The sequence below is a fragment of the Lethenteron reissneri genome, chromosome 20 (genome assembly GCF_015708825.2).
Source record: "Lethenteron reissneri isolate LAM-NWPU_2019-01 chromosome 20, ASM1570882v1, whole genome shotgun sequence".
Taxonomy (NCBI): Eukaryota; Metazoa; Chordata; class Hyperoartia; order Petromyzontiformes; family Petromyzontidae; genus Lethenteron; species Lethenteron reissneri.
Genome location: NC_083798.1, coordinates 2,846,661 through 2,871,568, shown reverse-complemented (window position 1 = coordinate 2,871,568; position 24,908 = coordinate 2,846,661). Strand labels below are relative to the sequence as shown.

Sequence of the window (24,908 nt, the reverse complement as noted above, 5' to 3'; positions counted from 1 at the left end):
TAAAAATTATTTTAGGTCATCCAAGTGTCAGTATTCTTATTTCAATGCTGCAGCTTTAGATATGCTAATCCCTGTATTTTATCTGATATTGTGCTCACAAAATCTTAATCCACGAGCGTTTGTGCAAACAGAGACAAAGGTCTGCCTTTCAACCAGGAGAAAAAAATTCCTGGCTGTGTGTTTACTTTTACTTGGGAGATATTGGCCAGGGATTGACACACTGCCTTATAAGCCCAAACATCCAGATGTGCTCCACGGTTATGTATAATGTCGGTAGACATTCGTATGTGAATCAAGCTTGGGCCTCCCCTAGGTTGACTTGGGACTAAAATGAATACCTGGCGTGGCGCTTTACGATCATTTCGGAATGTATTTCTACTCTTCCTTTCTTTGCGCGGCACTGATTTAGAATGATTTCGTCTCTCATTACACCATTTGCATGTCAACTCTCGTGTACCATCCTTATTCTAGCTCTCTCTGTTGCTCGTTCCTTTTCGTTGTAGTCTTACGGCACCGCTAGGCGAAGCTGGCTAAGTAATGGTGCTTCCAAACACCAGACACTGGCCAATAATAAGCATAATTACAGAAACATTGCCAGCTCAAATTACGATTGTAGAGGCTTGTGAATTATGCCTACTGGCAGCTGGTGATAAGTAGTCGGCCTCCAGATTCTACGTACGGTGGCTGAAGCGATGCTTACAACAGCGAGCAGAGCGTCGGGCAGCGGTAACGCAGCGACTGCCTGTCACTGTTAGTGCAGCCAGCTCAGCCTATTCACATTCGTGACCACATCACTTCTCTCCGTCCCGTGGTGTCACTGGGCACCCAGCCTGGCGCAGGCACCGTGGCTACATCGCCGCAGCTCTGTGCCGAATGGTGGATACGTAGTCGAATTTGCGCATGCGCGTGTGGGGGTCCATCGGGCGTTGTTGAGGGTGTATTTATGTCCGTGCAGGAGGCATGCAGGCCCTGGCTTTGCACATGAACAACCCCAGCCCACGTCTCGTGCAAAACTGCTTTTGGACGCTGAGGAACCTGTCCGACGCGGCCACAAAGCAGGTGAGCAAGTTGTCTCGTCCGTACGGGGATTAGACTCTCATGTCGGCAACTCCTCAACAGTGGGGCCGGGTGGTTAGTATAGCTACTCTTTAGCCACCCAGTCACCTCTTTACGCAGCTGCTTTGCATTGTGGTCTTAAATCTAGAGTGTTGTAGTCTTAGTTCTGTGATAACGTACTTCATGAGACTCGAATCGGAAGAAAAACTGAAGTCGTACATGTGCGTCATCAGAAAGAGTTAAAGGCCACACTGGGAATCTGTGTTTCTGCTGTCACCTGTGCAGGAGGACATGCAGGAGCTGCTGCACATGCTGGTGGAGGCGCTGAGCTCTCGGGATTTGAGTCTGGTGACGTGCGCCGCTGGGACGCTCTCCAACCTCACCTGCAACAACTCCAATAACAAACTCGCAGTCTATCAGGCACGGCCGGACACACGCGCGCGCGTGTGTGCGTGTGTGCACGTGGGTGTCTGCGTGTAACATGTGTCTCACGCGCGTGTGTTTACATGTGTGTGCCTCGCAAGTAGTGGGGAGCTGCAGTGCAGCGATTAGCGCGCTGCGCTACGAACCTGGCGGCCCGAGTTTGGTTCCCACTCACGGTGAACACCAGTGACCATTATCTGAATCGGTCCTGGGCCTTTCCTAGGTCAACTCAGCCTGAAATTAGTACCTGGTGCGATGTGGAGACATCGACACGCGGGAGACAAAGGCAGCTGGGCGTGGTGCTGACCACCCAGGTTATCGTGTACCGTGCCAGCCTTCATAGGTGCTCACTAACAGCACTTGCCCCAACAGTCTCTTCAGGCTATATGGGGGATCTTGGTCTTTGTGCCTCCAAGTATATGTGCACTTGTGTGCGTGCATGCATGTGCAGAGAGTAGCACTAGGGAGACAAAGGCAGCCATCTCGGTGTCGTGCTGGTCATACCAGCCTGACTCATTAGCCTCTTGTATCAAGTTCATTTTACATATTCTTGGTTCTTTCGGTAAAGTCACATAGAAGGGAAATAATAAAATAAGAAAAATAAACATAATAAAATACAATTCTCACGACGTTTCGGCCACAACGCAAGCAGCCGTCCAAAGGTGAAGAACACCGGTGATAATTGTATTTTATTATGGTTTATTTTTATTATTTTATTATTTCCCTTCTACGTGACTTTACCGAAAGAACCAAGAAGATGAATCCCTGCAGTCACGAAAGCTTTAAATCGAAAAAATGCATTTTACATAGTTAACTCCTCGTATATAAAACTAAACAACACCTTCAAACATGATAGACACTGCGTTATGATGAAAAGGGATGGTCGAGACAAATGACGGAGTAGCAGCCAAAGGAGAGAGTAACTGCGGAACCCCTTTTGCAGATGGGCGGCATCGAAGCTCTGCTGAACACCGTGGAGCACATGGGCGGGCACGAGGACATCCTGGAGCCGGCCGTGTGCGCCCTGCGTCACCTGACCAGCCGCCACCAGGACGCCGACATGGCCCAGACTGCCGTGCGGGACAGCATGGGGCTGCCCCTCGTCGTGAAGCTGCTGCAGCCGCCCTCCAACTGGCCGCTGATCAAGGTGCGGAAGAAGAGAGCGGAGCGAGCGTTGGTTTGATTCAGCCGCCGGTGGCTGTAAGCCGACGAGGTTTGCCAACGCTCCGATGTGCGTGTTTTTCGGGTTGTGCCGCGCGTTGTCCGGGATGACGTCTGACGAATAGCGTCTCGTGTTGGGCGCTTCTTCAGGGCCAGAATTGAAATGAAATGTAGCTACTCAAGAAGCTCCCGGCGTGTGGAGAGAAATGTCAAAGGCACGCGCCGAGCATGCATGGCGGGGCGATAGAGCAGCGCAGCCATGAAAAACCTCCACAGGGGTTTTTGTCAGCGGTTTGCAGCTGCGAAAAGAGGTGACGGAATGGCTCAGGAGTAGCTATATTACGATTCAGCCCCGACTGAATCGACCATCCGAGTTTACGAATTGATGTCTTCTTTTTTATATCTTGTTTTATACGGTCTCATTTTTTTTTCTGTTCTGTTATGCCCTGTCCATTCGACAGAATGTAACATTAACATATCAGTTGCATATAATTGACATACCATGTAAATAAGTAATTATCTCCCGGCATCATTAAATGCATGTGTTTTAAGAATTGACTTCAACTAATACATTTATCCATAATTGAATTACTACTCAATGGGCTGTGTTTGAGCACCACTTACACTGCTGATATATTACATTCTAAATAAATGTATTGAGTTGATGGTTTCAGCCCAGTCACCAATAATTGGCCATAAATATCTGTAATATTTAATTTAGTTTATTACTTCATTCAGCTTTTTTTAAGTATAATGACGAAAACATTTAGGTTTTATAGCTAGGCAAACAACAATATTTTCAAGGCATACATAAGATATGCTACCTGGTGTCGATAAGGGGCCTATTGGAGAGGCTTCAGAAGTAGTTCTGTGATATCAACTTCTGGGAGCCGTTCTCTAAGAATGCGATCTTATTGCATTCACTGTGAGAGTTATGAATTTAAATTCACTTGTAACGCAGATTACCAAATAGAAAAATAAAGACATTTGCAGTCGAACGCATAGGCACGCTTGTGTATATGTATGTACAGTATGTCCGTATGCATACGTATGCATGTGTGTGTGCCCGAGTGTGTTTGCACGTGTCTGTGCGTTTACGTGTGTGTGTGTGCGAGTGTGTTTGCACGTGTCTGTACGTTTACGTGTGTGTGTGTGGACCCGAGTGTGTATGCACGTGTCTGTGCGTTTACGTGTGTGTGTGTGCCCGAGTGTGTTTGCACGTGTCTGTGCGTTTACGTGTGTGTGTGTGTGTGCCCGTGTCTGTGCGTTAACGTTTGTGTGTGTGTGTGCGCGCCTGTGCGTTGGCTCGGCAGGCTGATGTGGGGCTGATCCGGAACCTGGCGCTGAGCTCGGCAAACCATGCTCCGATGCGCGACGAGGGCGTCGTCCATCGTCTCGCACAGCTGCTGATTCGAGCTCACCAGGACACCCTGCGCACAGCTTCAGGGACTCTCCCCCAGACCGTGGTGAGCACCCATCGGTATCGTCGTCATCATCGTCGTCATCATCACCGTCATCGCCATCGTCTAAATTTAATTCTCGACAGAAGTAGACACAGCGGCATCGGGGACTCTTCCCCCAGGCCGTGGTGAGCACTCATCTTCATCATTGTTTATTCGGAGAGCGTTAAGGATGTAATGAGTCTATTGAGATTTCTGGGAGACACGCGGAGGCTTTGAATTAAAATGTGACGTGAGCAAGAAACTGCAGGGCCGCACCTTTGCCTTTTTACCTCGTTCAGTGGCTTGTCTATGAATAGATCGCCCCGTGTATATTTTCACAGTAAGAGCACGGGGAGGCCGATTCCTTGAAGCGTCCCGCGTTCGCGCGTGGCTTTTGAGCGGCGGTGGGCATTCACGGCCACGTGCGCTCCTCTGTGCAGGACGGGATCCGGATGGATGAGATCGTGGAGGGCTGCACGGGCGCCCTGCAGATCCTCGCCCGTGACCCCACGAGCCGCTCGCTCATCACCAGCCTCAACGTCATCCCCATCTTCGTGCAGGTGCGGCCGCTCGCTTCGTTGGTCCACAGGGGGTGCACCGCCGGCCCTCCGTGGCCACACATTCCTTTTTCTTGGCGTTTTCGTAATGCCAGGCTGTGACGGGGAGGCGCTTTTGTTTCACGCACGAGTAGAGTTGGCCAACAAGGGTATCGTTTGCCGTGTGGTTTTATACAATTAAGTCAATAGTGGGTCTCCAGTAGATACATCAGACCCGGCCATGCCAATATGGAATTTCCCCTTCAGGCTCAGGTCTGCCAATGGAAATGGCCACCACTCAACAACGCTAGTTCTAGCAGGCGAATGTTGTGACGTTCGACTCGTACATTTGCTTACAATTAACTCTGATGCAATAGACTCATGGGTAATGTATTAGTGGAATGCAAACTTAAAAATGTGCCCAGCATCCTCAGCTACAACTCTCCAAGTCTCATCCCAAAGCCTGTCAGCATCGAGACTTCTTGTCCACAGCTCCCCCTTCGCTCACCGCACCCCAATCTCTCCCGAAAATCCCCCCCCCGTCCTCCACACTGCAGTTCATGGGAAACTTCAAAGCGTGAGAGTGTCAACAACAGACAGCCGCCTATTTAGAGTTGGACTTGTTAAGGCTGCCCTGTGTCACTGGGTCACTGTGCACCCTGCTTTTTAAGCAGCTTCTTGATTTGCGGAAGGCCACGAGGAGCTAATGGTGCATTGTGTGCGCGCTGTGCATGTGTGTGGGAGGTGGTATGTGGTTTAAACATGGTGAGAGTGTCGCCACCGTGCTCTAATGAGCATTGGGCAGTGCTCATCTCCATTGGCCGTCCGGAGTCAGCGGTGAACATCTATTGATTGGACAACCACTATTGATTTCCTTCAAAGGCGTACTTATTTTATTGACCGAGCAAATGTTCGGTTTTATCTCGCGACCTTCCAATCTGAACTCTCATGGCCTTGTGATTGTGCTGAATTCAGCATCGGGTGGTACGAGTCTCCAGTGTTGGTCTTGAGCCAGGAGTGGAAATTCCACATTCACATGGCAGGCACCAGTATTCACACAGTACAACCCCAATGTTATCCAATCAAGTTTCCCGCACCTCCGATTAGCACGGTTGACTATGCACGCTGTGAAAGAAGTTCAACTTACATACATTTTCAAGCGCTCTTTCAAAGGGGCAAAACCACAAATGTCATAGCTTTTCTTTGAATAAAAATTAATGTGTGCTTGTCGCCTACGCGCATTGTGCCGTGCACTTTTACTTCTTTATTCCATAGAGTCTTTGGAGATAATCTCTACCATCCTTCCAGATTTATATGGGAAACAATCAACACCCACACTCTGCCCGCGCATGTTGTGTGTGTCTCCCTTGTGTGTATGCATGTTGAACTTATTTCGCACCGTACATAGCCAACTGTGGCAATCGGAGGAGGTGCGATTAGCACGGTTGGTGGAGGGCCGTCTGCCAGGAGTGGCACGAGAAGGCAATTGCAGGACTGCACCTTTACCTTGTAGATATGCATGCCGACTCTGTTGATGGGGTAGCACTCATCTTTGCCTTCGAGCCTTGTGCCACTGCCTTGTGCCACCGCCAATCATACTATTCAGAATCAGAATATTTTTTTATTCTGGAGGAATCCAATGAGCTATGAAGCTCTTTTTCACAGATGTCCAGTTGGGGCGCAGGTCAGAACGTTACAACAACAAACAACACAAAAACACGATAGGAGTGCAAGGTGTAGGAACCTGTAAACAAATCACTTAAACAAAGTATGCAAATGAAACTAAACTCTTTCTATCTTACCAGGTAAAGCCCCCACTGAGTTATTAGCTTCGTTTTCAGAAGCGACCTGGCCACAAATGATAGCAGCTCAATGAAGTGGCTCGTCATCGCCATCGTCATCGTCGTCGACACGTGGACATGTACAGCAGCCAACGCGTGCCGCCCCCCACTCCCCCCTTGTCCCCGTGCGCAGCTCCTCTTCTCCCCGAACGAGAACGTGCAGCGCGTGGCGACGGGCGTGCTGTGCGAGATGGCGCAGGACAAGGACGCGGCCGACGCCATCGACGCCGAGGGGCCCAACCCCATCCTCACCGAGCTGCTGCACTCGCGCAACGAGGGAGTCGGTAGGAGACGCGTAACAAACTCCCAACGCGCGGAAATGGTGCCCGAGTTGGGAATAGAACCCGCCGGAGCCCTTCTTGCCGTGACGGCCACGAGTGTGACCACTGACGGCTGGCTGGGTGGAGAACTTGATCCAGCAGTGCATAGATCATGGCTGCTGTTGATGATTCTTCTTTCGTGTGGCAGGAGAGAAAATAAACCGTTTTGAAACGTGTTGTAGTTGAATGCGAAGTGTTTAGACCGACCCAAGGCGGCAGTAGACGCTATGTGTGTTGCAGTGACGCCGCCAGCATGTCGCATGGACGGTGCATTCGTTGCCGATTAATTTGATCGCTTGGACTTCGGAGTCGCAGTGAACGCGCATCTCCCACGTTGCGCTCGAGCGTCGTTTAGCGAGGTCCATAGTCGCCGTGGGAGAGAGAAGCCCCGTTGCTTCCAGTCGGGTCCTCAACGAGGTTTACGTTTGCCACGCCACGTGACGATTGATGATATCGGCGATCTGTGTACCTCCTCTGGTAACGGATTTCCTCGAATGTACGTATCTATGTTGAACTTATTTCGCACCGTACGTAGCCAACCGCGCTAATCGGAGGTGCGGGGGAAGGACAACACACTAAACACAAAAAGCAGTTCTAAAGAAATGAGTTTTCCTTGAGGTTTACGAGCAGCAATGCAAATCAATCTTGCGTGAAGTATTTTTAACTCTCGCCCCCCCCCCTCTCCCTGTCGTGTCCTCTCTGCCGTGGCTCCCGTAGCCACGTACGCAGCCGCCGTGCTGTTCCGCCTCTCTGAGGACAACCCGCAGGACTTCCAGAACCGCTTCTCGTCCAGCTCGCTCTTCCGGCCGGACAACCAGAGCTGGCAGCAGGAAGTGAGACCCCGCTCGGCCAAACACAACAAAGACAACGATTCCCCCCCGTAGTCTTCGCAGAGTGTAGGGGCAAGTGCTGTTAGCGAGGAGCACCTATGAAGGCTGACACGGTACACGAAGGGGTGGGTGACCAACACCACGCCTGGCCGCCTTTGTCTCCCTAGTGGAGATGTTTACTACACACGGTAACAATTACCAATTCTAGGCTGTGTCGACCTAGGGGAGGCCTAGGACATGTTCAAATCATCGTCACTAGTGTTGGTCGTGTTGCGGGAATCGAACTCGGGTCCTCTGGTTCGTAACGCAGCGGACTAACTGCTGCACCACCGCTCCCACACACACATATATACTTAAGTAACGTTGCACCACTGCAGACTTTTTTCGATTCAGGCAAAGTAGAGAGGACATTCTGCTATGAAGATCGGCCTTCGCCCAACATGTCACCCTGTATACATGTTGTCCCTCGACCAGCGTCATTGACGAACCTATTGAGTTCTTGTTTAACTCCCTTATGCGCGAGTTATTTAAGCTAAAAACCCCTGCCCCCCCAAATCAAATGTTTGGTTTAATTCGATTTTAGGAGTCAATGCGTTTACAGTGTTTCTTATCATTTCATGCCATAGTGATACATTGACATGAGAGAGGGTCAAATTAGCAGCTCAGCCATGAAGTGGACAGGTAGATCAATACGATCGGATTCACAATTTCAAAGGAACTTAATCTGGCCCGGTGACGCTGTGGTTAGAGAACTCAACTTGCAATCAAAATGTCAGCCCACAATATTTTGGGGTTCTATAAAATAGCTACCACTTTGTGTAATCGGACAAGAGGGATTGTTCTCGGTGATTTGCCCCATCAGAAAAATGAGGAACCACCACCACTGGCCCAGGGCCATCAACAGAGTTGAGCATCCTGCATCGTGCACGATTGTGCTTGAATATCTAAATATTCAATGTTTAATAAATATTGCGGAATCTTGGATGTAGAGTCACATTCGACATATCCATCATTTGATGAGTCAAACATGAGAGCTCCATCATATCAGGAACAAAGTATCACTCAGCCACCCTCTATTAGTTCTGTGTATTATGGTATTCATCACCACCATCGGCGGCCGTGATCAATCCGCTGGTGAATGATGAACGCCTTCCAAAGCCGTTGCCAATTCCTGTCTCAAGAGCTGATTTCTGTTTCTGCAGGGCGGTGAAATCGACTTGATGACTCCTGAGTATTATCAAGAAGGTATGTTGATTGCAACCTTTTAATTAGGGCAAAGCAACCACACATCTCTTAATTGTGCTCACATTTGAAGGATTCATTTCAGTGAGAGAGCTAAGCTACCTACACACACACGTTTGTATATTTGCACACAGATCGTCTATTTGTGGTTGTGAATTCAGGTCCTTTACATTGAGAATCCTGGTAGTATAAGGTGCATTGTTCAAACATGCATTCTAATAGCCTTTTAGATTTTAATTGTTTAGGTTTAAACAGAATGAGATAAAAAAAACACATGTTTATTTTGTGATTATGAAGGTTTAAAACAATGAGCACCGATCAATCAGGAGTTAGTGATAACAACAATTTACGTTTACAAGGCACCCTTAAGCAATGGATCTCGGAGCGCCATTTCAGTCACAACCCACAGTTGAATCGGCGATGACGATGCGGGAAGACGGCCGAGCGTGCCGTCTTGTTTCCCGAACGAGAGAGCTTCGTGCAACGCTTGCTCCTCGCGCTGCCGACTCTCTTCCAATCCCCACTGGCTTCGATGCGCTCAACCGAGATGTTAACAGAGCTCGTTTGCCGTTAACCCGTGGCTGCTTTGCCTCTCGCATGCCTTCGGTGTGGGGGCCTTGAAAAGCGTGGAGAGGCCGTGGCTGTCCTAACCCCCTTGCCTCTTTGCCCTGCTCTGCTTTCTTCCCTTAATCGTCCTTCTGCTTCATTATCCGTTTAATTTACCCCCCATTAACAACGCCTGTGCTGCACGTCGCTCCCTTGCCTTCGTCCCCTGCTTCGTCTCCCACGGGCTCCCCTCGTCGTTCACCGTCTCCCTTTCCTCGTCTTTTCCATCGTCTCACGAGTCCCCTGTCCTGTCCTCTGCCATGTCCTCTCCTTGTCTCCCTTCTGCTTTGTCGTCCCTGAACCACGTCCTTCCTTCCTTGGCTCGTCCTCAATCGACGTTCTCCAATCCCTTCCACCGACGAGCTTCTCGTCTCCTTCCCCATCCCTCTCCCTACCGTGCCTCACGCCTCGTTTCTCGCCTTTTTTGTCCTTCCATCCATTTCCCTGACCTTGACGTAAAAACCACAAAACCCTTCAACCGCTTATCTTAACCCTCGCAGGTACCCTGCTCCCCGCACGCTACCCCAGCCACGCTCCAGCCCCTTCCCCCGGTGCCACCCCCTACCCCTCTTCCCACGCTGGCTCCGAGCACGGCTTGGCCTATCCCTCCGCCGGCGGGGGAGGGTTCTCCGACGGCGATCTGTTCTGGGCCGTGTCCGAGCTGACGCGCGCGGGGCCCAACTGCACCTCCGAGCCGCCCACCCCCGGCAGCGTGTTCGCCGCCGACCCGGCGTCCCGGGCTGTGCCCGATCGCCAGGGCTTGCCTCACGACGGCTACTAGCGGCCCCTCCACTCGCTCGCTGGTTCGCGCACGGCGCTTCCGTCGATCCAATCGAATGAAGCGATCGCTCCAATCTCGCATGCGATGCTCCCGTCGATTCAATCAGCCCAAGCGATCGTTCTGATTGTCGTTTTGCAAGGTGGCGGGGTGTCAGTGTTACCAGATCGGAGTTGGAAGCTGCGTTGATTTTAGTTTCCACGCACGGCACGGTGGCACATTGCTGCGGAGGTGAGAGCTGGTCGTCTATGTAGGTTTGTGAATCTCCAAACCCTGTTGGGCTACGAGGTAGCCTCGAGACGGCAGTACAGCAAGTTGGTTTGTGAACCCATCTGTGCGGGCCTCGTCAGTGTTACGCTTCGTGCACATGGGGTTTTTCCAGGTGCTGTGGTTCCCTTCTGCATGCAAAGCGCTCGCTCGTTGCCATGGGATTGGCCAAGCATCCCAGTGCAAAGTCCCGATGGAAAATGTATGGTATTCGATGAGGCTTTCTGGATAAATAAATGACGTTATTAATTGGATTGTATTTGGTTTGGTTAGAATGCAAAGTTTGTAATTTGTAATACTTTAGGAAATAAATAGTTTAATTCTAGTTTATGTATGTAGTTTAGCATAATTTGTTTCACTTTTAACAAAGAGCGATGCCTTCTTTGCAGGATTAACTCGTTCAGATGAATCGTAAATTGTAAATGCAGTGGGTTTATTTTCCCTGCGCGATTTCCACATTAACGCTACGAGAAATAGATTAGTTCCTTGTTGTCTATTAAAAGACAAAAGCCTCCTCCAGAATCTGGTAACACTGCCATGGGGATGAGATGCGCGTGGGACGGTGCTCATCACTGTGGGTCTTGAGCCAATGGTGGAACTTCCACATTCCCGTGGTGGGGAAAGTTCCAACATTGGGGCGACCACGTTTGACTGCCCGCAAAGTGGTAGTGATTTTCTCAACCCTGTCGAGATGATGGGCTGAGTTGACTTCCACTATCAGGAACTGAACCCGACTTCTGAGTTCTTGAGTCAAGCACTCTCACTGCAGTGCTACTCACCGGGGCTCATAATGGCCAAGATCCCTGGGTTCAAATCCAGGCTTCATTTCCTATGAGTATTTCGGATGAAAGTCGGCGCCGCACCACCATCGTTAACACTGTCTTACGAAAGCTGTGTGGTGCAGTCGGAGAGATGAAGTAATGGCGTTGTATGTAAATGTCAGCTCCCTTGATTTCGATGACTTCTTCATTCGTAACAGAGAATCTGGAGTTAGCCTATGTTTTAGGCAAATGCCCCATTTCAATAATATTTCGTTTGCTCCTCTGCCCTAAATGAGCGCCATTGTGTGCAACAGTCACCCCGCTGTACTATTAGACAGCTGTGTTAATGATGCTGGTGAGGTGGTTCCCGATCTACGCTTGCACCCATTCGCCAGTGCGGCCCCCCAAGTTTTTATTTGCGGTGAAATCAGTTTGTCAAGTGCAGCGAATTTCATGGTATTGGCTCTCTCAACATTGCAAAGAAGAACACTATTAAACATTCACTTATTTTGGCACAGCCCAGATCTACGAACTGTAGAGCGTGATGCACACGCGGGGAAAACGCTCTTTGCGGAGCTTGGGCGAGTGCCGTCTGGCGTTGGGTGAGAGAGACCGACTGAATTGACTCCAGAGGTAATTCTGTGGCGTCGTCTTCACGAGTCTTTCCTTGACGTGAGGCAGCGCCCTGACTGGCTCAAGGAATTCTGGCAAGACGTTCTATCACCTTAATTCATGACTGTGTAATTGGGGATGACATACACATGCTTTACTGCAGCTTTGAGTGGCTGTGGAATGCCCACGGTGTGGCTAAGCTTCGAAGGTACAGGTGCGTGTGTTCCCCTGGGGAGGTTTGCAGTGTTTGGTGATTCAGTTTCTGCAGTTGCCCAATGGTATATTGGAATATATATATATGTGTGTGTGTGTTGTTGGCTGAACATTTTATTTCAAAATCCATGAAAATATTTTACAATAGGAGGTCATTGTGAACTGCCACGACGGCTCCAACCTGTACATTATGAAAAACAAATCCACGAATTTAAATACTCGAATTACTGTCCCACTATAAAAGGCAGTTTTACTCTCGGAAGATAGGTCATTCATCCCAATGGGCCTTTATTTCTTTGCTTAATGACCGTCGGTCGGATTAAGACCTTGTTTCATCAACTCCGTTCGCAATTGTTACATTTTCTGATGAGTTCTTAACCTTTCGTCATCGAGATGAGTCGAGTTCCTTTAAACAATGAAGGAAACATTGATAGCTACACGCAAAGCTGTGACGATGACCCGAGTCTTGTGGATATTACTGGCTATTAAAATGTCAAAACCTATGAGGAAATCAGGCAAGGCCCAATACTTTACATATGCAGTCTTTACTGCTGGTGGCATCACACACTCTTAATCGTACTAACAACTTTTTCTGTGATGATGCTGATGCTGCAGTTGGACTGCATCTGTAAATTATCGATGCATATTTGCGAGAAGTCTCATGACGGCGCAGCGTATAGGTTCAGCAACAGAGAGTCAACGGAGAGTCTCACTGTGTAGTCTTTAGGAAGGTTCAGAATAGATATTTGTATCTCTATCCGTTGGCGCGCAATATTTACCTCCGATTGGCACGGTTGGCTACATACGGTGCGAAAGAAGTTCGAAATACATACATTTGCTAAGATCTATATGTTGGTCATTTTCAAATATTGTCCAAGTTTTCACAATGGTTATATAGTTCGATATGGTTATTATGGATATTTTGTTCAATGCATATTGGAGCCCATTGGGACATCTGAGTAACATCAAGTTTTTTTGGATACAGCAGAGGACACATTATGGAGGGAGCCAACTGTTTTCTTGTCATTGTTACAATCGATATAAAAGGTTAGGAAGATGTCGATACCAGTACGTTTTAAAAGGTTCAATAGAAATACAGCAGAAGCTGAATATGAGCACAACCCTTTGGGAGTAAGGCCACGTGTGACCTTCTGCCTTCCCCTACCACTGCAATGCAAGCCTCTGTTGCTTACCAGAACTGTGCTAATATAAGGTGTGCTTATATCCAGATTCCGTATGACATTTAAATATTTTGCCGAAGCTGAAGCGGTGACAGTATTTCCACGATCAAAACGCAAAGTGCAGCTAAATCCAAAATGTGAGCTGTTCCTCTCCATGTCGCACGGTCCATTCGTTGTGCGAGATCGACGTGACGGCTGAAGGGAACGCGCACAACTATTTCAGGGCTCTCACGAGTGTCTCCCTCTCGAGCAGGTGAAGTGGAGGCGTGGTGAGGAGGGCACTGGACGGACCACCCAGGACGAGAGGACGGATCTGGCCACGATTGCAACACAAATGAATGGTCTCCCTCCTGCTACTATAAAAACCATAACCGCCCATGGCAAAATCAAACATGCAATAGACACTTGTGAATGGTATTCAATCAGCGGAGGGGGGTGGGGGGGGCCTTCGAATATTAGGATGCACACGCACACCTGCATTCACAACCAGAAGTGTTTTCTGCTGCACGCTGCAGCGTTGAATTGACCTTTATTTGGCATTCAGAAAGCACGACTTCCGTTGTTTGGGATATATATAATTGGCAGGTAATGGCATCAAGATTCCTCGTGCAATGTGATACTGCATTCCTGAAAATGCCAAACAAGTTGTAATTGTACAATAATATCCTCTGCACTTTTAATGCCATCTGCAAGCTGTTATCTGTTGCCTGCAGTGGTTATGCTAATGACGAAAAATTCAGGTAGTGTGCCTCCTAATGTTCCTGGACATATGTAAAGTTTAACATGAGTACCATATTGGGAATTTTGCCACGGAGTTGTCCGAGTGTTGTAGTTGGGCTCATGCCGGTCAGAGCACAGTGTCGGCACGGCCGACATCCTGGGTTCACATCCCGGCAAACAACTGTTATTGAACAAGGCACTTCATGTATAGCGAGCCTGTGGAATCCCCCAATCACCAATCACTGCAGATATCTTATCTTCAACTCGCCTGCTATTTTTAATGCCTTAGCCGTAGTGGTCCTGAGCCCCACAATAGATCAGTCACTTGTCCACACAGCTCAAGAGCACAATCTTGAGATTTGGAGGAGATAAACCCTTGAAGGATATCAAGCGAAGATCTATGATATGACATGGATTTTCTGTGTAGAGGGTGCTCTGTAAAGGACAATTGTTTTCACTCGTTTCTTTGCCAATGGCACAATTGAGATGAAATTTAAAACGAAGTGCCCCTCCCGCCCCCTCCCTCAAGCAAGGGATGGGGGTGGCGCTCGTCTCGATCCGAGGCCCGGAGTTGCTGGTGGTGATGGGTGGCCTGGTCTCCAAAGCATGGCCACGATTAACTATCCATGAAGTGGTTCTTATTTTATGGATGCTGGAGGAAAGATGGACTAAGTCACCCCTCCCCACCACCACCTAACACTAGCAGGTGAAATGTTATTATGTTTTATTTTTATTATTTTATCACTTCCCTTCTCCGTGACTTTACCGAAAGAACCCAGAAGATGAACTAGCAGGTGAAGTATCTGACCACAGCACCAGTCGGCAGTTTTTTTGGTAAATCATGAAACGTGGAACAGGAAAGGGAACCAGTTGACTGGGCCCTTTTGCCAGCGAGAATATTAGTCGGGCTTCGCGGGCTATTTTTTCTTGTTATCACCAGATTGCTTTAGGCATTGCAAACGCATCACGTGGAATTTGCCGTAATAACGTTTTAGCACAAATGCAGTTGCTTTGGACACCAAAATAGGGGGTGTGGGGTTGAGGGACGCGTTCGTGTAGTTACAAAATCGTTCTCTGGTCCGGTTTTGTCCGTGGGTCATGATGTTGTGGGGCACTTCTGGAGTTTATTTTGGTTGTGTAACGTGCTAGTTTCTGAGTGCATTTAGCCACTGCCTTCCCAGACAAGAGGCCGGATTTTAAGGTGATCAGTTTCTGTTTTTGGGTGAAAACGTCGCCCAACGTCTCCATTCCAGGGGAGCGTGGGGTCATCGTCATCACTCGGAATCGATGCTCCGCGAAGTTTCTTGGATTAGGACAAAGAGACGAATATTTGTTACGTGGACTCTACCAATAATGTATCTTGGGAAAGCTTTCAGATTTTAGAGAGGTGACTTTTGGGTTTTATATAAAATTGTGTTTTATCTGCCTCTATGTTGATACAAAAGATGATGGTATGTTAAATGTCATTTTAGTTATTTTTTCTGTTGCTTTTGTTAAGTTTGTAAAGCCTATGGTTGTGTGCATTCCTAATAAAGAATCTGCTAATTCTACACCTGTACGCACCGCGGTGTATTATCACTAATGAGTGACAACCTTGGCAAATTGCCGCTCGGTTGGTGTTCGAGTGCAATGGTTGGAGCGCTTGGCTCGCGATCAGAAGGGTAAGTAAGGGGAGTTCAAATTACCATTAGGGTGCCAACTTTGCCTGTTATCTGATCGGAGGTGGTAAAATTAGGAACGCGTGTGCAGGCTACATGGACTGCCACCGGTCACGGTATTCTGGCATACAGTGCGCATAAAGCGATTATCGATATTTTTCTATCTGCGTTCATGCCTGCGAGAGATGCCACCGTGGTTTTTAATGGTCAGCGCGCTGACCGATCTCGTGTTGCCGAGTTCCTTGAACCTCGCTCGCCTACTGACCGATTGACGCCACCCCATGGGCTCTGATGATGCAGCTACTGCGCCACTTGCAGGAGCCTCACGCCGATGCCACACTGAGCAGTCGTGACCCGCGCCAGCCGAACATGAAAGGGCCGACGCTCCGTGTGATGTCGAATGTGCCACGTAATGAGCACACACGCGCGCGCCCGTGAGGACATCTGCTGCCATTTCTATTACGGTATTGCCCGTTCCAAACTGGCAGTTTTTGAGAGCCCTTTGAAGCCACCTTGTTAGTGTTTTATTTTATATATATATTTTTTTATTTTTGTCATCAAATATTCGATTTAGAGTCTTAATAATCACACAATCATGAGCCCCCAGCCTCCAACGAAAAAAAAGTAAGTTGAGAGAATATGAAAAAAAATCGATGCTCACCAGACTTGGCTTCCAGTCACTTCCACGCATTCCCACAGTCTGTATGTTGAGCTTCTTTCGCACCGTACGTAGCCAACCTTGCTAATCGGGGGGGGGGGGGGGGGGACAACAACTCCAAACAAAAGCAGTTATAAATAAATCCGTTTTCAACATCGATTTAAAAGTGCCGAGCTCCAGTGGCTTCCCAATATCGAAAGGAAGAGCGTTCCAGACGGCCGCAGAAGCGCATCTGAAAGCGCGCGATGCGGTGACCGTCCTTGTTCGATGTATAGCAAAAAAAGACAATCACCTGTGGGGTGCGGCGATGATCGTGTGGGACGCGCGAATGGGTGGTTTGAAGGGTGAGACGAAGGGTTCTTTCACGCAATTCTCGTAACATCGACCCACCAAGTGCATTGCGCTTCAAGGTAACGGTGCAGAAAAACAACAGTTTTTATTTATCAAGCAGGGATGGGATCTTAAAGAATGGGCCTCGTGCCGATCTTTGCTTCTAAGCCTGTGCCATTAAATGTCATCCTTACCTCACCCGGTCACCTGTAAGACATCGACCAAGGTCACCGGCACAGCTGTACCGGATATTCGTAATGGGAAGATACATCAATGGCTCTGCAGGGGGGAGCTTGGAAAAGGGATGCAATGGGCTGCTGGAGGCTGGATTATTGTGCGGTGCAAGACAGCGGCGGTGTTTTTCATTAGGCAGCCTTCTCAGCGGATGCCACATTTGTGTGACTTTGCAGCGCACGGTTTTGCATTACGCCCGACGCAGCAGATACAAGGGCACGGAATGTCACGTGGCTCAATTAAGTGCAAAACGTGTATGCAGCGTACAAGATGCCGCCGAGGTGTGATGGTGGGCACACTGGGCTTGCAATCCAGAGGTTGGGTACCGCAGAAGGCAATTGTCAGGGCGTGTGTGATGGGGTAAAATGTGTGTACTCCCACCCTTTTTCAATATTTTTGGCCAGCGTGGAAGAGTAGGCCAAATACCCACTACACGGCTTTGTATGTATGGTGAACTTCTTTCGCACCGTACATTGCCAACTAGGGTAATCGGAGGTGCGATTAGCACGGTTGGTGGAGGGCCTTCTGCCAGGAGTGGCACGAGAAGGCAATTGCAGAACTGCACCTTTACCTTGTAGATATGCGTGCCGACTCTGTTGATGGGTTGGCACTCATCTCTGCCTTCGAGCCTTGTGCCACTGTCAGAATAATCCAAATTCATATGGCAGGGACCAGTCCCACTTGAGGACAACTCCTGTTGACTTTCCAGTGAGTGGTGCTCATCTTATTGACTTCAAAACAACATCTCAATGCCCTTGTTACTCAATGATTTTAAAACACCCATGTAGTCAAACCAATATATCATACTCTCACATTAAGTGCCCCGCAACGTATGTTTCTAGTCGAGCGTTGGAATATTTTGCTATTTCTCATTACAGTATTTAACAGTTGTACGGTTAACTTCAAATCCCAGTCAGGGACTGACTTTGTGCCCAGGAAACGGACGTTCAATTAAGTAGTTTCTGCTATAGGAATGTGGAATTTCCAGAGAGATTAATAATGCCGCAAAGGCTAATTCAAGCATGAATACAATTTGCTTTTCAGATAATCCGAACAGGTCCCCTTACATTTACTTTATTAATGTAAGGGGACTACTTTCTTTAGAACTGCTTTTTGCATTATCCAGTAACTCCGATTAGCCCGGTTGGCTACGTATGGTACGAAAGAAGTTCAACATACATACTGTACATAAAAAAATCCCCCCGTTTATGTGGTTTTCATTAACCTTCCATTGAGCTGGCCGGGTATTATGCAATTAGCTGCCAGTATGACTCTCCAAGTCTCAGGTGGCATGGGTGTGTGCGTGTCGCCGCACCCATATGATGCAGACGGGTTGGCCAGCCAGATTACCCTGAAAATCCGCTGTCTGTCCGGGCATGCTGGGGACACGCAGACAAAGTGACTATGTCCTGGCAGTTACACTGCACTGGTGTTGCTGGGGGCAGAGGATGGTTGGTGATCTTTAGAAAACAGTAGTTCTTGGATCTACATCGATTATGTAATGTTAATAGGAGCAGGGAATATGTGGTGGATATGGGAATGCCCAGAAACTCAAACAAGCCTGGTTTTGTTTAATTGCTTTTGAAGTGAAATTTTCTATTCATACGTTGCAGAATTAGTATTTTCGCTATGCTTAGACTGGGCCTCATCATAGAAATGGCGAATTTTCACCAATGGCTGCAAACTACAATTGTCACCGTTTCCACAGACCAAACCCGGAAATATTCCTCAGGCAGCCGAGTGTTATCAAAACTGTGCAGTGCGCTGTTTATAAACCTCAACACAATACCAACAGATCTTAGTACAAAGCAATTCCTGCCACCAAGACAAAGGTGACAGTTCCCATTCTGCCCGGGACAGGTGGCAACCCGACTACCGATGAAGATAGGTTCAATCCCACTGCTCATATGAGCAGGGAGCCATTCACCTGTGTCACTAGAAGTTGGGATTGCACCCACATGGGCACACTCGGCAGCTGCCTGGGCAAGATATCACAGGCCAGAATTATGCATTTTGAAATGTCAAGGGTGTAACCTGTAGCTCACTGATTACTCGTTAAATTAAGGGAATTACAGCTTGCAATTTTGGCTCATGAGAAGAGACTGTGTCATTCCACAGTAGAGAAATTACCACGGTTTAAACATATTTCTGTGATGTTTCCAACAGTATATTCCAACGGTGGAAATGGTGCCATGCCCTAAAATGAAGAATCCGTTGGGAAATATCATGGGGCAGTGCACCCTTGTGTTGGAAGATACGTCTCAAAGAAATAAAAACAAAATCATTGAAGTGGCTTTTTAATCCTTTACACAGTAGGCGAGACAGTCAAACGAATATTTATGACCACTACACTATTTTCATTGCCAGGGCTGCAATTTATCCAACTTTAGTGCAGAAGCAGCTGGGATGAGATAATCAAATCACCAAAGTTGAGAACCCAATTTAACCATGAGTCACAACGTAGATTTCAAACCAGGAACTCGGCAGTGCCAACTCAGCTCTCTGACTTTTGAGCTGCATGACCGCCTCAAACAGCTCTGCATTTTGCATGAACCCCATTCTCATACGCAGGCCTAGACACTCGAGACTCAAGATTACGAAGTCTTCACGACCAGCGTCGCTGATATCACCCAGCACGCCTCGCCATTCATTCCTCTCTTCTGTCAGACTGCAATTTTTGTACAGTTGCCACCAAATCTCCAAGGACTGCTATTGTAGCATCCCCACCAATCAGGTTTTGGTTGCCAACCTCTGGATGCCCGCGGCGTTGCCTCTTTCAATCGAGATTTTTTTCCGCTTCAGAACATCGCTTGTCTAATGAATAGCCTTGCCCATTGTTTCACTTTCTGTGCCGGAAGATAGAGTCGAACCAGCGAATTCAAGATTGTAAGTCCAGGGGGATAACCATTCATGGATGGACTCGCTTTGTCACAGAAATGTAGATACTCCGCTCTTCTCGCCGAGTTTTCCAATGGGAGTGAGCACCACTCCACAGTTGTTTGAGCAGGGAGATTTGTATGAACCTATTTAAGGATCCTTTAATCATGACAAAAAATGTTCAGCCGTTTCTAAATCCACTGCTAGATGAAGTCCTCTCCACATTGAGGTGTTGTCTGAATATACTGCTTAATGATTCTAGATTTGAAGCTTTCGTGACTGCAAGGATATGCTTAATGATTGTGAAGTCATTACAGACAGCGTGTTGTAATGTTTCTCCATTATGCTTTACTGTTTCCCATTGTGTCTCATCAGGTAATAATTACGCTACAGTATAGAACAATAGCGTATTACATTCGTCGTGTATTTGTATAATAATCACACTACGTGCTTGTTTTACGGTTCAATAGCGCCACCCGCTGGCTCCACGTCAGTGGTGTAGGCATCCCACAAATTAACTTCGCATTGAATGCGGGCGGAGTTCTCGCCTCTCGGTCCCACTTCTAGGGCGACGTGAAGCCAGATTCACGTTCAACGACAGCACATCACTCATTAATGAACTACAGCACTCACAACATAACCAGCACAGACATCTCAAGTCAACACGCATCTGGTGTACAGTGATTTTTTTTCTGGAATTTCTGCTGGTTTGTTTTTTTTGTCCTGGATTTTCAGTTGGCACATAGTCACATATTCACTTTAGGATGTTTTCTTGTTCATTTTTTTGTTTGTTGCGGTTGCACCCGATTCAAGAGCCGAATAGCTCACAGGGCTCTGCCTAATAAATGAACTTGAACTTGAACAGTTCGCCAGCTCTGGTGGACAGACTGAGTGAGTTGCGTTGAACGAACGCCGCTGAAATGACGCACTCCCAGATGGCCGCGTGGCTATTGGGATGTGCAAGAAATATAAAAAAGATTTTATTTTGTACGTGGAGGGACAGACGCGATTAGGCTGAACGATTAATCGATTTCAAATCGAAATCGCAATTTGAAACAATGCGATTAGCAAATCGCAAAGGCTGCGATGTTTAGCGATTTTATAAGTCCTATTACTTTATTATTGGAATTGTTTTATTTTTAATTATTCTAGCTTTATTTATTGAACTTAACAATTGTTCTATGTTTGATTGTTTTATTTCAAATAAAACATTTTAAGAAATGCATGTTGGAAGCAATTAATATCTTTTAAATTCTCATCCTTGCATTAGAATATATAGAGCAGTTCATATTTTGATGGTATCATGTGTTAATGCTCCATCACATGTTTTAAATCTATTACACGGTGAATATTGAACTGAAGCTTGACTTTGAAAAATTAATCGCAAATCAAATCGCAATATCTGTCAGAAAAATCGCTATTAGATATTTCCCCCAAAATCGTTCAGCCCTACAGGCGAAGGAGAGCGCGTGACCTCCGTGCGCGTGCCACCCCCCCCCCCCCGTCTCTTGTCGCCCAGCACGGAGCGTCCGGGCTTGGAGCGTGGAGCTCGGAGCCACTTGGCGAGGAGCCGACTACGGTGGCTTTGCTGTCTTGTGCACAGCCGGGCCGGGCCCAGTGGTCAGTGCCGGATTATCGTGGTAGCAACAGTAGCAGCTACATGTGTAGTAGCTACGGGCCACGCACTTTCAAGGGCCCCGCGCTAAATGCTTTCAAGCTATCAATTCCGTTGCCTCCGAAACGTCGTGATTTTAATTTAATTTTTTATGTTACTTTTATTAATTTTAATTTTTTACCTACGTGACTTTACCGGAAAAAACCTAAGAATATAACTATCAATTCCGGTTCAGTGAATCTGCACTTGCTCTATTACTATAGTACTATACTGCCTTCAACTTTTACGAACGACTGAGTGTTTAAGGTTAGAGATTTGTCGTAGTGTCTGGCGGTATAGCAAATGATCAAATACAATTACTTTAGTGTGCAAGTAAAAAAAATGTGTTTTAATATTTATGTTTTTTTTTTATTTAGGGCCCCTTTAGAACATCTGCTACAGGCCCCGAACGAGCTCCATCCGGCACTGGCAGTGGTGGTGGCAGCACCACTCAGGCTTAGGGTCCCAATCAGCTAAAGTGCCCCTCCCCCCCTCCCACGGATTCATTAGTTAAAGGGTGGAGAAAATATCAGCTCAAATTTAAATCTTCATCAAATTGAAACGTGAATGCATGGAACGTCTTTCTCGTCCCAATGTTGTTTACATTTTTCTTCTGTCACCCAACTCAAACCTCTTGTCTGCATTTTAGGAGCTGCTTTGATCAGGGCTGGCTAAAAAAAACACCATTTAAGCCCAGGAGCTTTTGGGAACCATCTCCCCGTGGTAGGGATTAGTCTCTCTTTAGGCAAACCATATAAAATATTGATATTTTTCAAATACTAGACATCTGTGAAAACTACTGCACGTCTCTGAAAAATATCTTTACAGCTAATCGGATTCCTGCTGCAGGAAACAGAAGCTCCAAATTAAGTTTAAACAGATTCTGATTCATCTTCTTGTCTGAATGTCTTCTCGACAGACCTGTTCTTCACCTGAGGACGGCTGCTTGCGTTGTGGCCGAAACGTCGTGAGAATTATTTTATTATGTTTAAATTTCATTATTTTATTATTTTCATTCTACGTCACTTTACCGAAAGAACCAAGAAGATGAATCCCTGCAGTCATGAAAGAAGCTTTAAATCGAAATCAGATTCTGATTCTGAACATCACAGGGGAGAGGGAGGCGTGGGCTGTCGCGTGACGTCATCTCACAACCCATCCACGCCCACTGTTTACAATCCCCAGCGCGGACAGGTGGCACCCGCCGAAATGACCGATCGCGATTGGTCAACTCCGACAAGGCGGGAGGGGGGGGGGGAAGAGTGTTGAGGGCGGGGCCAGAGGCGCCTCTGCGCTCGGCTTATCAAGCGTGGGAAATACAACGGAAGCGGGCTGACGTCACGAGGCGCACAGCTGTGCCCCACGAGAGGGGGTCCCGTTAGGTCCCAGGGCGTTCACCACCATCACCACCCCCCTTGTTCACTCACGCTCACTACTACTTCTACTGCTGCTGTTGTTGTTAGCAAGTCGTCGTCGACACTTTGCGTCCCTCTGTGCGGCCGCGTAAAGAAGTCGCGTGAAGTTGACGGACCCGAGGAGCCACCCACGGGCCCCGCCTGCCGGGGGTGGGGGGCAGACTCCGGATTCTAGGACGCGCACCGGAAAGTAAGACGCCCCCCCCCACCCCCCATGCACTTGTAGCCGTGCTCCGTCCGTGTGTCTCGACGTTTTACACCACGGCCCTTGGCCTGTTACAACCACGATGGTGCTGGAGGTTGCTGGACGCGCGGCGTTTTGGTTGCCCGATGACCGGATGAGAGCGAGACGCGACTCTGGGACTGCCGCTTTGAAACTACCCCAGGGTGGTGGGGGGCAGGCAGGCAGGAACGAAAGTGCCCCCCGTTATAATGATGATGATGGTGTTGATGATAACGCGTGGAGTTGTGTGGAGTTGTGAAGGTAACGAAGCGGGCGGGTGTCACACGGACCGGGGCTTGCGCGTTGCACGCGCTGCCTCTGTGCGCGCAGCAACGCGAGTTGATGCCGCAACAAAAACACATCTCAGACTCTTAGTCTTGGTTCTTTCGGTGAAGTCACGTAGAAGGGAAATAATAAAAATTAAACAATAACATTCTCAGAATTTAATTGTATTATTTTTATTATTCTCAGAATTTTATTGTTTTCTTTTTTATTATTTTATTATTTCCCTTCTACGTGACTTTACCGAAAGAACCAAGAATATGAATCCCTGCAGTCACGAAAGCTTTAAATCGATACATCTAGACTCTTATGATTAAAGTTGGTCGGTATGGCACTTCCGTGACTGCTGTGAGATGTCCGTGGTGGAGGGATGGGCAGGGGGGCACTTGAGTGGCCGAACAACAGCGTTCGAGCCACGTTGCATTGTTCGTGTTTAGATCATCTGACGTTGTTTTTGTAGCAAACTTTTCACGACGAGAAGCTTAACGCCGGGATTTCGGGGTTTGTTTAAACGGCGCGGTTTGTAACAACGGGCAGGGAAGGACAATACTCGTGCACGTGCGGTCCGTGGGTTCTGCCATCACTTTTATTCATCCCTCACTCACTTCACGCTGCAGTGCAGATCCGTACAGGTGGGAAGCACAGCGTTTGGGCCAGAATACAGTCCAACAATGGATGTTGGTGCACTGACCTCCGGTGCCCATGTAAACCGTGCCCCTAATTAGACCACACGCATAGGTCGCCTGGTCACTTGGTGGGTGGTGGTGGTGGACTGCTTTGAAAGTCGACGTCCTTCAGTGCTGCTGTGTGGTGCACATCTGCTGCAAGTGCTGCTAGTGCTGCTGCTAGTGTACAGTGGGAGTTGCCGTCCACTCTCAAGGTGAGCGTGGAGAAGTGGCCGCTATAGCATCCAGCAGACGAAGGGGGTCTGCTGTATGGAACGGCTGGAGGGTGGCCATGAGCATGCCACTGTTTGGCACCTGTGTGCCACCCAGACCAGAGCATGACGGACCTAAGTCTCTGGGTGCTCGTTTTCCTGTGCCTGGGCAACAATGGGTACAGCGAGAGTATTACTGTGTGTGTGTGTGCACATGACGGGTTTGCATAGGGACTATGTGTGTGTGTATACATGTGTAAGCCAAGGCGTGGTGCCTCTGCTTCTTATAAAGGATGTGGCAGTGATTACGAATTACCCCACCACCCTTTTAACATGGCTGAATCTAAAATAAATTGTTCAAGCCACAACATTTACAATCTGAGTACGACGTTTCGCCAGTAATTACAACTAGCTTCATCAGGCGACATCCACATCTGGCCAAATCTGGCTGTGTCGGGTGGTGACGGGTTTTAACGACACATTTCTATATTTACGCGATCTAACCCAAAAAAACCTCTTATGGATGGTAAACCACCTGCCACGTAGCTTGCGATGGGAATACAATGTTCACACCCACGAATTCTGGCTCCGTTGTGAGCTTCTCGCTGCTAGGCTATGTGGCCACCTGTCATCTCTACGCACCAAAACGATATATTATTCATGAAATACTTAAGAAAATGAACCGGCTTCATATGACACGTTTCTAGGTGG

At 48.0% G+C, this 24,908-nt stretch overlaps 2 protein-coding genes across 3 annotated transcripts in view; both read left to right on the top strand.

Moving 5' to 3' along the window:
• LOC133344590 (catenin beta-1-like) overlaps positions 1-15,539 on the top strand; it is a 43,384-nt gene extending 27,845 nt beyond the window's left edge. Inside the window, exons 7-16 of one of the 2 annotated variants that reach the window (XM_061554588.1) lie at positions 956-1,059; positions 1,342-1,476; positions 2,423-2,626; positions 3,954-4,106; positions 4,523-4,642; positions 6,593-6,743; positions 7,497-7,612; positions 8,812-8,854; positions 9,958-10,260; positions 13,523-15,539. In XM_061554588.1, coding sequence (XP_061410572.1) covers positions 956-1,059; positions 1,342-1,476; positions 2,423-2,626; positions 3,954-4,106; positions 4,523-4,642; positions 6,593-6,743; positions 7,497-7,612; positions 8,812-8,854; positions 9,958-10,238 — 1,307 coding nt within the window. In that variant the 3' untranslated portion in view covers positions 10,239-10,260; positions 13,523-15,539. The remainder of the gene's footprint in view (positions 1-955; positions 1,060-1,341; positions 1,477-2,422; positions 2,627-3,953; positions 4,107-4,522; positions 4,643-6,592; positions 6,744-7,496; positions 7,613-8,811; positions 8,855-9,957; positions 10,261-13,522) is intronic. The other variant, XM_061554589.1, reaches the window with a different exon arrangement.
• A 7,409-nt stretch (positions 15,540-22,948) lies between these two features.
• LOC133344601 (trafficking kinesin-binding protein 1-like) overlaps positions 22,949-24,908 on the top strand; it is an 83,132-nt gene continuing 81,172 nt past the window's right edge. The window contains exon 1 of the mRNA XM_061554609.1: positions 22,949-23,005. The gene's annotated coding sequence lies outside the window, so the exon portion shown is untranslated. The remainder of the gene's footprint in view (positions 23,006-24,908) is intronic.